The sequence below is a fragment of the Gekko japonicus genome, unplaced genomic scaffold (genome assembly GCF_001447785.1).
Source record: "Gekko japonicus isolate JY-2015 unplaced genomic scaffold, Gekko_japonicus_V1.1 scaffold810, whole genome shotgun sequence".
In the NCBI taxonomy this organism is placed as follows: Eukaryota; Metazoa; Chordata; class Lepidosauria; order Squamata; family Gekkonidae; genus Gekko; species Gekko japonicus.
This window is the reverse complement of record NW_015174297.1, coordinates 200,931-214,052: the sequence shown is the minus strand read 5'-3', so window position 1 is coordinate 214,052 and position 13,122 is coordinate 200,931. Positions and strand designations below refer to the sequence as shown.

The 13,122-nt window shown below is 43.7% G+C and overlaps 1 protein-coding gene across 1 annotated transcript in view; it reads right to left on the bottom strand.

Annotated features, from left to right (window-relative positions):
* Positions 1–13,122, bottom strand: part of USH2A (Usher syndrome 2A (autosomal recessive, mild)) — a gene marked incomplete at its 5' end in the record, with an annotated part of 716,575 nt that overhangs the window by 517,534 nt on the left and 185,919 nt on the right. Inside the window, 3 exon segments of the mRNA XM_015424093.1 lie at positions 2,915–2,995; positions 3,097–3,300; positions 5,940–6,209. Coding sequence (XP_015279579.1) covers positions 2,915–2,995; positions 3,097–3,300; positions 5,940–6,209 — 555 coding nt within the window.

The window sequence follows — 13,122 nt, the reverse complement described above, 5'->3', positions numbered from 1 at the left end:
GATGGTAGACCAAATGGTGGCATTAAGTGGGGCATTTGCAAGTCAAAACTCTGCTTTTGGTAAAAAGTGTCAAAAGCAGCTTTTGTGACACAAGGACATTACAGTACCAGTTTGCAACAGGGCTAATTGGAGAAGTCATATTCCAGAGTTATTCTGGCATTTTATATCCACAATTGAGATAATTATTCTAGAGTTTCATCCATCTCCGAATATTGACAGTAGTACAAAAGGAAGTCTCAACAAGAGAAATCAAAAGATTTAGGCTAAAATGTACTATAAAAAGTCATTTCAAAATTTTAAAAATACCATGTTTTCTTCATGAAATCCAAGACAAAGATATGTTGTTCAGGTGAATACTTTATCAAATATGCAGTGTTTCTGTGACTCATTGTTCATCTAGAGCCTAAAAAGTAGTGCTAAATTAAACTAAAATTGGCCCATATCAATATAGATTGCTCTCTTAGCTAGTATACATGTTTACGCCAATCTCTCATCTGTCTACCATCTCATCTGAAAACATTTTAACGTACATTGCAAAAATGTTTACTTGTGTACTATTTTTTAAAATATGACATCATAAAATAATACATCTAGTAAGCAATGCAGTAGAACTAGGAATGATAGACATTTGAAATAGAGCTGTTGTCTGAACAAACTATGTATTAAACGTGTCAAGTTAAAAAAATCAGAACTAGGTATTACAGCAGTAGAAACATAGCACATTTCTCTGTACCAATCTGTTGTGATGTAGCTCCATTTCCTTTACAAAAATGACCTCCTGAACAATTCACTTTTACATTCTTTGCATAATGCCAGGAGTATGGGGCCTTCCTGACTATGGATGGGCACAAACCGCATTTTTGTGGTTTGGTTCAAGGTTTGTGGCTGAACCACAAACCAAATCATGAACCCATATGAACCAGGAGATTGGTTCACGAACTGACCTGAGTTGTATCGGTTCATGAGTAATTTAAAGTTTAAACCCCTGCTTTCTGCTCCCTTGTCAGAATCTAGGGTCAGTTCAAGCCAAATTCCAGGGTCAGAGTCAAAGTTCAGTCCAAAGGTCAGTTACTGAGACAGCAGAGTCCAGCTCAGAACATTATACAGGAAGCAAGGTCCAACAGTCCGAGGTTGTTCACAAATGCAGGGAGGAAGATTCCAGACTCAGAGTCAAGAGCTGGTCCAAGAGTTGCAGGAGCAGAGTTCAGAACTGTGGTCACTGAGTCAAAAGGTTGGTGACTTGTTCCTTCCACATCAGGCAGTGTCCCTTGACTGGCTTTTATAGGCCTCTGCTGGAAGGTCTTACTTGCAGCCAGCTGCTTGGAAGTAACCCTGCAACTACTCATCATCAGCAAGCAGCTGGCATCAGGCCAGGAGATGTGCACTTTCCTGAAGCTTCATTCTAAGCCTCTGTCTCTGGCACTCAAATGGTGTGGGTGAAACTGGAGGGCTGGTAACAACCACCTGGGTTTCCTCTGTTGGAACAGGGCTGGAAGGTGCTAGTGGCTCTGCATCAGCTGTTGGCTGTGAATACTGACAATCCTGCAGCTCATCTTCTTGCTTGCCGGTTTCTGCTGGTTCAGTGCTGATTTCCTAAGGCCCTTCTTCTCCTGAGGAGTCCTCACTGTTTCTGAGTCCTGGTTGACCCATGACATCCCTGCAGCTGTTCACAGGGAGCAGAAAACAGGAGTTTCCAAACAACTGATTTTTGGGACCACCGCTCAGCTGTTTAGTTTAAATGGCTCCAAACCATTTAAACCCTGCTTTCTGTTCCGGCAGCAGGACCACCTCTCAGCTGTTTGGTTTAAATGGCTCCAAACCATTTAAACCTTGCTTTCTGTTCCCTGCAACTTTTTGTGGGGAGCAGAAATCAGGGGGTTAAATGGCTGGGAGCCATTTAAACCCTTGCTTTCTGCTGCCCACAAAAAGACACAGGGAACAGAAATCAGGTATTTTCACAGTTGAGTGATGAGGATCACCACTCAGCGGTTTGGTTTAAATGGCTCAGATCCATTTAAACCCTGCTTTCTGTTCTCTGTGAAACCCCTGCTTTCTGCTCCCCATGGTTTTTAAATCCTGGCAGGGATTTCAAAACAGAGAAACCCCTGCAGGGTTTCCAAAAAGCTGAGTGGCTCCCCACCACTAAGCTGTTTTTCATGAAGAGCAGAAAGCAGGGTAACCCCCTGCTTTTTGCTCTTTGTGAGCAGCCATGAACCACAATAAACTGCACCAAAATTCGTGGAAGTCCATGGTAGTTCTTCAGTTTGTGAGCATCACTTCAGAAACCCCAGAACGACCAAAATTCATGATTAACTTTAGTTCATCAGCAGGTTCGTGCCCATCCCAATTCCTTACCTCCTCAGGCAGGCCATTCCACAGGGTGGGGACCACTATAGAGAAGGGATGTGTACAGGCCGTTGTTGATCTTTCCTATGTGTAGAATGGCACCTTCAGAAGGTTCTTTTCAGATGACTGAAGTTGCTGCAGTGGTGGAGAAGCGATCTTGCAGACGTGAGGGTTCAAGGCTATGAAGGGCTTGCTTTCTGACAGCCAATACCTTTGATTGAGCTTGGTAACTGACGGGCTGCCAATGAAGTGACTGCAGAATGGGTGTAATATCTGACACAATGTTATGTGGATATGCCTACTGAAAGTAAGGAATACTTACCAGGTTGATCTATTGTTTCCTTTTTGTTTAAAAACATTTATATGAAATCTATTCCCTAAAGACTTAAGAACTGTGGCATTTTTGTGCCAAATAAACATAGCTTATGGTTGAACCTTAAATATCTCTTTCAGTGGGATTTACTTCCAAATAAATTCTCTTAGGAATGATGTCTTGGTGGTTTTTGTTTGTTTGGTACTAGCAACTTAAACATTTGATATGGAAACAAAACATGGGAACATCAGTTACCTGATTCCCTCGTGCGGCCACGATTCCAGGCACTGGACACAGATCCTCCTTTGTTAGAAGCAATTACCCGATAAAGATATTCTTAAGGGCAAGAGAGACAGATAGAGGCTAAATGTGAGAATACATTATTGCAAGGTGAACTAAAACAATACAACTGTTCATATAAGGAGCCAATGTGGTACCTGTAAATGGCTGTAGACCACTATCATAAGCACTCTGCTCTTTTCCTTGGTACACTAGGATGGAGTCATTTCCCCGGCAGTTAACAGCACTGTCAGTTGATAGGCATCCGTCCAGATTGACTCTGACAGCACTGCTGGACACAGATGCCAAGTTAACGACAGCACCTCGTGTAAATTTAACATCCTTCATGCAGCCACCAAAACCTAGCAAATAGTAAGGGATTAGTATCACATAAAAGGCTTCGGTTGTTAATTAAGAATCATGTTTTGCTTCTCACAGTGCTACATCTCAGTGATAAAGAAAGCTGAATGTAAATGTTAAACTTCAAATTATGTTTGAGAAATGATTTTTAAAATGATACTTAAACTGAGATGGAACAATCACTGTTGAATTTCTATCATTCTGAAACGTACATGGATTATTCAACAGTCAGCCTACACGGATAAACTTTTTTCCCCTCTTCTCACTACCATATGTTCTAACAGAACAACATAAAACAGGTGCAAAACACTGATTTGGAGAAACGAACCCCCTAATATTTCACTGTTATCTCATAAATTCATATCATATCTTGATCAAAAATACAGAGGTAAACTGGAATATAATTTTAAACAGTGATTTGAAAAAATATCATTTAATGGTTATTATCACAAAGTATTATGTACTCTAAATGTAGTATTGCAACCATAATATAAACATCAGCAGAGCAGTACTAATTTGCCATGTCTTGTTTTTAAAATGAGTTGAACTTGAAGAAAAGGGAGTTCTGTGTTTTCATTCCATCATAACATTGCACCTAAATAAATTTTACACACAAATGAGTGTAACAAACTTTTGTTTATTACAGCTGCTTTTTTGTTATGGAACAGCCACTTTGTGAGGGGAAAGTTTTCAGTGGAGAAGGATGCAACAACAACAACAAACAGGAGGATTGGATAATCATATGGAGCAGAGGTCCATCAATGACTATCACCCACAATGTATAGGTGGAACAAGGAGCTGCGGTGGCTCAAGTGGTTAAGACACTGAACCGCATCAGCAGTTCGAGACCCGGGTGCCGCATGATGGAGTGAGCTCCCATCTCTAGTTCTAGCTCCTGCCAACCTAGCAGTTCGAAAGCAAGAAATTGCAAGTAGGTAAATAGGTACCACTTCGGTGGGAAGGAAACAGCATTCCGTGCATCTGGGTGTCTAGTCATGCCGGCCATATGACCACGGAAATATCTTCAGACAGCGCTGGCTCTTCGGCTTTGAAACGGAGATGAGCACCGCAACCCTAGAGTTGGATTTGACTGGCTTTCGAGCACGGGAACCTTTACCTTTACCTTTTTAACAGAGCTTAGGGAAGGAACAACAACCAAAAAGAAAGGGTTAAGTAACTACTGGCTGCCAATGTTTCTCTGCTGAAAATCCTAGAACAGATTTTGTTACCTGTGTTTGTATATAATGCTTAGTTAGCCCTTTAGAGAGAGAAGATCAGGCATGTGCATTAGTTATTAGACAGTCCCAACATCTTGAGTGTTTATTTACAATCTGCATACAAACATCATCCAACATAAATATCAATGGCACAGCAGTTCAGCCAACCCTTACTTCCTATTGCAATATGAGATGGATTGATTCAATAAAGGAAGCCACAGTCCTCCGTTTGCAAGACCTGAGCATGGCTGTTAAGGACAGGACATTCTGGAGGTCATTAATTCAAAGAGTCACTATAAGTAAAAGGCAACTTGACAGCACTTAACACACACACACACACACATTACCTTTTGTGGCAATATACAGCAAAGGCCAAGAATTAACTGGGTAAGGTTGTTCATTGGTACATAGGATAGTGACCATCTTTAACTGAGGGCAATATAGGGACAGGGTTGTCAATAATGTAAAAAATGCAAATCCTGGTATATCCCAGCCACCTGGAAGTTGACTGGAAATCTCTGAAAGAGAGCCGCTCCAGAGCCTTGACAGTTTGCCCTTTGGCAATCAGTATCTGGCTAGGGTGAACACAGAATGCTGCTGAAATCCTGGCTGTGAGCCTGGATCAGGCTGCACATAATTGTTGTCCGGGGAAAAGCACTGTCCCACCTCAATAAAAGGGGGAAAGTTGTTAACTTGAGGGTTGATTTGTACAACATTGCAGACTGTTGATAATACCGCATAATGTTAACTTGAGGGTTGATTTGTGCAACATTGCAGACTGTTGATAATACCGCAGTTACTATTTCTTGTCTTCTTTTAGAGGCAAGGGGAAATTCTTTAAAAGTCAGCTCTGTGTGTGTGTGTGTGTGTGTGTGTGTGTGTGTGTGTGTGTGTGCGCGTGCTTGCGGGTGTGCATTATTACAGGGCCAGCATCAAGGAGCGACAAGTCATGTAGCTGTCAGGGTCCCTGGAGTCCCCGCTGCTTGCTCGCTCACTTGAATGAGTAAGTAGATAGCAATGACATCTGGAAGTAGCTGTCACCCACTCATCTGTCCCTCATCCTCTGGACAAGGGGTAACAGGAAGAGTGGGTGCAACTCTTTCCTGGTCCTTTTAGTAATGTCTGACACTGGTACTTTTGAAATTGCTGGCACAGAGGGAAAGGAGGACCAAAGTAGGGTTCAATGTGGTAACATGTGGATCAAATCCCTCAGATTCTATTGGCCTAATCTGACTCTCATTAAACAAGTAGTTCTCTCTCAAATTCTTTCTGCTTAAAGAGGGAGAAGTCATAACTAGGTCAGAGGTAATTTTAATTTCAGGGAGATCAAAATAGAGAACAGGTTAATTATTAAAGTATATTTCCTCTCAGTGTAAATGCACATACAGATTTTTTAAATTTGTTTTGTTTTGGCTAAAACGCACCTTGCTCCAATTCCAGTTCCTTAAAGGCATCTTGGACCTCATCTGGGATTCCTCCAAGGTAGACTGGAGAATTTACAATCAGCTCTTCTAAACCGGGTTCCACCACCTGCTCTGTCAGTTCATTCACACTTGCTGAAACTACCAATCCTTCTTTTTTCAGAACAACCTTTTTCCATTTTCCATCACAATAGGACAATCCTAACCAGAGATTCACATGTGTAGAGACAAAGTTGATTTTTAGCAGAAAGCTTAGGATTCCACTTTTCAGTTCTGCCTGTAGTTTTGAAGTTAAAACAGAAAAAAGGACTGTTGGAAAAGGAAAAGAAACATGTAGCATGCATTTAAACAATTCAGCCAAAGTACAGATTATAAAACATATTCATCCAAGCCATAGAGGGGAGCACTGGTTCTACAAAATAAAGTACATAAAATGGAGTTCCATTTACTGTAACTGTTGCTCACCGAGTGTCTTCTGTGCAGGCCCACCCTGGGACTGTGTCAGTGTGGGCCAGCTATGGAGAAGATCTTTCTAGCATTAACAGACTGAAAGACACTCCTCTCCCTGGCATGCATGGCAACATTTTCCCATCAAAAACGTCACACACCATAAGGGAGGAGCACCATTTCCTTCAGTCCTCCTAAACCATTGGAGACTTCAGGAAACATAAAAGAGAGCTCACAATGGGGCAAGAGAGAGGGAATATGTGTCTGCAAAGAAGATACTTTTTTTATTAAGCCCCCGGAGGGGATTTTTTAATTGATTTTTTTAACACTACAAAACTACAACAGAAAAAGGGAGGGGGGAAACTTCATATAAAGGAGAAAGTAAAGAACCCACTACTGACTAAAAACCCAAGAGAGGAGACCCTACAACTAGCTTTCTGCATCCAGTCTTTTTATCTTTGTACTTCTTATGAACTGTGTCAGACTTTTAAAACTTTTAACCCTCCCCGTTTACATTTAGTTGCCCAGTAACAGTGCCCCCCATCATCCCCAGGAACCAAAGTTCTCAAAGGCACAATTCAGAGACCTTCAGCCTTAACTTCTTCTTCTCTCTTTTCCGCAGCTTGTAGGGACCAAAGAAGATACTTGATGAACAAGTTAGAGGTAAGTGCAACCCTGCATTTTCTGTGCAGTCCCACATTGGGAGATTAACAAGCTACTTATCAACAGTGGTGGGAGTAAGCCCCTAATTTAAAGAAAGAATGCAATGCAGTCTTTCCAGTTGCTGACTGTTGCTTGGAATTTGTGTCCACAGCATAGTGATGAATGAAGGTGCATAATAATAACAACAACAACAACAACAATTTATACTACAGTTTTCTCTAGCCTAAGGAGTCTCAGGTGGTGGTCACACGTGCGAGATAATGCAGGGGGGGAACAAGGCTATTTCCTCCGGAGGAATTTGACCCACAGTTGCACGATCACACAGTCCTTTGAAGCTGTGGGGGCAGCCCGTCACTGCGTGGTCAGATGCAACCGCGGGTGAGTTGTTTGTGGGTTTTTTGCCATTTGTTCCCAATGCACTTAAACGGGGAATCAATTAATCGCATCTCGGCACTGAGGGCTCCCTATGGAGTGTGCGATGATGCGCATACTGAGAAGGGGGGCAACAATGGCATGGAGTCAGGATGGCCTGATCAGACCATCCCGATGCCATGAGAGCACGCTGCAGCAATCAGACGGGAAAGTCTGTCCGTGGCCTGTAGCAACCCGTTTGCTACTGGACTTTCCCTGGTGTCTTTTTACTCCACTTCTGTGGCAGAGCAAAATGGGTTGCTGATGGGTGCGGGACGCTTCCCAGATGTTTGTGTCTAATTGCGCCCTTTAAATCTGCCCGGCATTCACGCCTATGGTGCAGCTAATTGTGCATGTGATCGCTTCCCGCAAGTGGCTTACAATTGCCTTCCCTTCCTCTCTCCACAACAGACACCCTGTGAGGTAGGTGGGGCTGAGAGAGAACAGCTTTGAGAGAACTGTGACTAGTCCAAGGTCACCCAGCAGGCTTCATGTGGAGCAGTGGGGAATCAAACCCAGTTCTCCAGATTAGAGTCTGCCACTCTTAACCACTACACCATCTTGGAGGAGGATCATGTAGCAACTCTGAAGACATTCAACAGAGGATCCTTCAGATCCAAAACAGTAAACCATAAATTTAAGTGTAACAACTGCAACACCATCGCAAGAGAAACCATATGAATTTTTTTTAACAGTAAGAAAATTGTTCAACTGACAGACATATAAAATAGGCCCATTTCCACTTACTTTTTTGGACTCCAGGAAGTATCTGGAATAAAAGTAGGCTTGCCAGGTGCTTCCTGGCAACTGGTGGAGAAGGGGGGGACTTACAAGGACAGAGTGGGAGGGTTGGATGACCTCGCCAGTGATATCACTTTTGAGGCATGCACAGGAAGTTGTGATATCTCTGCAATGCATGCATGTTGTGATGTTTTGGCGATGCTCTGGTATTTAGGCAAAAATTATGTGGTAAAAATGGTTTCTACCATAGAGTTTTTGCCCAAATTCCAGAGAATTGCCCAGCTATCTTCAGTGTGATGACATCACTTCCTGTGCATGATGGAAGTGACATCACCACACCACTGGCTGCATCACCTCAGCCTTCCTTTTTATCCTGTTAAGTCACTTCACTGGCCAGCTGATCAGCAGTGGGGGCAGGGCCTCATGGAAGGGGACCCCACGTCCATGGGGAGGGGCTTGCAACCCTAAATAGAAGCCATTGGTTAAGTTAGACACAGGGATCTGTTGGACAGCTCCTTTAGATAAAAGGTTCCACAATGCCTGAAGCAAACAGTCAGGGCACTCCAGTCTCCAGTGGTAAGGCAGGCCCAGTGGCAGCTTCTCTAAGAATTCTAATCTGTAGCCTTCTTGGATAGCAGAATGCCCCCAAGAGTCAGAAATAATTTATTGCAATTGGGGAAAAATAGGTCCAGCTTCTCTACAAAGAAGGGGGGAAATTGGTCCAATTGCAATTGTAGTGAGAAAAGGGATTTTTAACTATGGGGATTCTGGGATTCAGGATGTTTGGTTTTGAGCCTAGGTGCTTGTTGCCTACCCTGTGGTGGAGGAGGGGAATAAGAACACTGTAATGAATGATGATGAGGATAACTGTGATCCCTCTGATGAGCCTGGTGATATTGCTGTCTGGTTAGGAAGTGCTGTCTAACTGGCTGTGGAGCAGGTGTAGTCATGCTGAGAGACTTGACAGTTTCCTTATGTTTCTTGATCTAAGCCAAGGTCATAACAGTTTATGCTGAGAAAAGCTGAGAGCCTTCAAAAGGTAAGTCTTCCACCTTAGAATGAGTCTCAGGAAACAAATCAGCAGATCACAGTCAAGCTGGGAGTGATGGCAGAAGCTATGGAACGGGCCAAGCAACTAGCGGCATGATGGCTAGCAGTCATCTGCTGCTTTGACAGTTTTTACCAGCTTTGGCCTGCAGAACCTTAGCCAAAGCACCCTTGTCCTCAGGAATCAGCTCAAGGACGAAGGACTCTCCCAGGCTGATGTCAACAGAATCTTGGGTGTTGTTAGGCCAACCACTTGCCTCCTGGATCCTCAAAGCTGGTGAAGGCCAGCAGCGAAAGGTTACGAAGTCCCCACAGAGATATCATCAATCTGTCCCTGGGCTCTGGGACCTTTCACGAGGGACTGAAGGAGGTGGTGGTTGTTCCACTCTTGAAAAAACCAAACTCAGATCCTATGGATCTGACCAATTACCACCCAGTCTCAAACCTCTCGTTTCTGGGTACGGTAACTGAAAGAGCGGCGGCTGAACAGCTCCAGAAATTTCTGGATGATGCATTGGTGTTAGATCTATTTCAATCAGACTTCCACCCTGGCCACGGGATGGAGACTGCATTGGTTGCCCTCACAGATGATCTCCACAGACAGCAGGATCGAAGTGGGTCAGCACTGCTGATACTACTTGATCTTACAGCAGTGTTTGACACAGTCGATCATGACTTGTTCACTCACTGCCTCACTGACACTGGAATTTGTGGGGCAGCCTTGCAGTGGCTTATCTTATTTCTCCATGGTCAGGGACAGAGGGTGGTGCTGGGGGGGATAGTGTCCGCAAGGTACCCACTTGAATGTGGGGTGCCTCAAGGGGTGCTTCTCTCCCCAATGTTGTTTAACTTCTATAAGAACATAAGAGAAGCCAATGTTGGATCAGGCCAATGGCCCATCTAGTCCAACACTCTGTCACACAGTGGCCAAAAATACCAGGTGCCATCAGGAGGTCCAGCAGTGGGGCCAGGACACTAGAAGGCCTCCCATTGTTAACCCCCCAGCACCAAGAATACAGAGCATCACTTGCCCCAGCCTGAGAGTTCCTATCTATACCTTGTGGCTAATAGCCACTGATGGACTTCTGCTCCATATGCTTATCTAATTCCATCTTGAAGCTGTCCATGCTTGTATCCACCACCACCTCTCGTGGCAGTGAATTCCATGTGTTAATCACTCTTTGGGTGAAGAAGTACTTCCTTTTATCCGTTCTAACCCGACCGCTCAGCAATTTCATGGAGTGCCCACGAGTTCTTGTATTGTGAGAAAGGGAGAAAATCTATATGCACCCCCTTGCCCAGCTAGTGCAGAATGTTGGGTTGGAATGCCATTAGTATGCTGATGACACCCAGCTGTTTCTGTTGAAGTTTGGGTGTGACCTTGGACTTTTCTCTATCTATGGAGGCTCAGGTTGTGAAGGTTGCCAGCCAGGCGTTTTTCCAACTTCACCAGGTTAGGCAGCTGGCTCCCTACCTGTCTTGCCCTGACCTAGCTATGCTAATCCATGCAACAGTCACCTCCAGGTTAGACTACTGTAATTCACTCTACATGGGCCTGCCCTTGCACCTGACCCAGAAGCTCCAACTGGTCCAAAACGTAGCTGCGTGGGTCCTTACGGGGACTCTGCAGATGGCACATATTCAACCAGTGCTGTGTGAGCTGCATTGGCTTCCAGTGGAACACCAGATCAGGTTCAAGGTTTTGGTTTTAACCTTTAAAGCCCTTAGCGGTCAAGGACCTACATATCTTCGGGACCGCCTCTCCCTGTATGCCCCTGGAAGAGTGTTACACTCAGGAAAAAAGAACTTCCTGGTGGTCCCTGGCCTGGGAGAAGTCCGGCTGTCCTTGACCAGGGCCAGGGCTTTTTCAGCCCTGGCCCCTGCCTTGTGGAATGTTCTGCTGGAAGACATCCATGCCTTGCGGGAGTTGTTACCATTCTGCAGGGCATGCAAGGCAGAGATGTTCCACCGGGCCTTCAGTTGAGGACAGCAATGGGGTAGCCTTTGGCACTCTCACACAAGTCCCAATCTCTCATAACCCCTCCCTCAAGGGAGGCTGGGGTGCGGAAGTTTTTTCCACCATTTTATATATGCTGTATTTCTGCCACATTGATAATGTTGTTTTATGTATAGATATTTATTGGCTTGTTTTAATTTATTTTAATCTGAGATCGTATATTATCCTGTTGTAAGCCATCCTGAGCCCTACTTGTAGGGAAGGGAGGCCTAGTAAATCCAATTTAATAAATAAAAATAAAATATATGTTTGTTTCCAAAGGAAAATTGGTATGCTGCCATAATGGCCTGTTAATTCACTATGCACAGATTAAGTGTGGAAGAGGAGAAGACCTTCCAATCGATAGCATCCATCTTGCAGCCTTCTTTATCTGTGGGGACACAATGTGAGCCCTGCTTGTACTTTATCTGCTACTAACAATGAGGGGTGTGTTTGAAAAGAAGTTGGGAGTAAGCAGATGATGAAAACCAGGGAGGACTGTGAGGCTGATTTTGCACTAGAGCTGCCTCGATGTTGCGCCGCTGTTTGCCCCAATACTATTGGTCAGTTTCACACCCAAAGCTGCGGGGCTGCAGTTTGAGTCGCGGCTTCGCCCAATTTCCCTTGCAGTTTCGTGATCCTGTTTTTTGCCCACGTCCGGAAGAGACCACTGAGTTCTCTAAACTTTTGGCAGACTCTTTGCGCCCTCTACTGGATCAGATGACTAACATCAATCAGCAGCTGACAACTCTAAACCAGAACTTTGCAACTCAGCAGCTCCAACTGTCTGAAACTACAAAAAAGACGGAGCAAACAGCTGAGAAAGTAAAAGAAATAGATGCGACCTCTAAAAAAGTCAAGAAAAAAGTTGCAAATGGTGGAAAGGAAGCAAACTTCGGATGAATCTCAACTTTTACAACTGCAAATGGAGAAAGCTAACCTGGTCCTCCGGTTCCAAGGGGTCCCTGAAGTAAAAGACGAGAATCTAAAGCAACTTTTGAGTGATGCATTAGCTCCAGTTACAGATTTAAAATCGGAATACCGTATAAGCGAAATGGATGTGGTATATAAGGCCTATTCCATCTATATCAAGAAAAATAATCTGCCTGGGGAGATAGTGGTTAGATTCTCGAAGAGACACATGAGGGATTCTATCCTGAAAGCAACTACAGGAACACCCCTGAAAATCGGAGGCAACACCATCAGGATTTTAAAAGACATCCCATTTGAAATAAGGAGGAAGAGGAAGAAGTATAAAGACTTAATCCTTTTTTGAAATAAGGAAGAAGAGGAAGACGTATAAAGACTTAATCCTTTTTTTACAAACAAACAGCATTTCCTACAGATGGTTAACCCCTGAAGACATCATTTTCAAACTGCAGGACAAAAAAGAAAAAATTGACTTTGTTTCCAAAGCGCGCAAGTTCCTGAGATTGCAACTGGAAGAACCAGCTGAGGACGCTAAAGAAGATGACAGCAAATCTAGCGGTGAACTGGACTCTGTACCTTCCGACGAGGATTCTGCTTCAGAAAAGGGGGCGGCTGCCCCTAAACGAGAATACCAATTGAGGATTAGAAAAGATAAAGCAAAGTGAAGGCTGAAGGACTCTGAATGGTGCCTTAAAGCATGTGATATAAATGATGCTCTTGGGGTTGTCTTTAAACAGTTAAAAATGGTTAAAAAGATAAATAATTTAGCTTAATCAACTATGTTCAATGTAATGTAAGCATTTTAGACTAACACTTATATAAGCTGATGTAATGATCTCCTATACTTGGGATTTTAGTTATTAGTGGTTTTCTTTCCTTTCTCCTTAGATGTAGATGTTCCCTCCCTATCTTTTCGGTGTAGTTTGTAGTTTATAGAAAAAGCAATAAAAA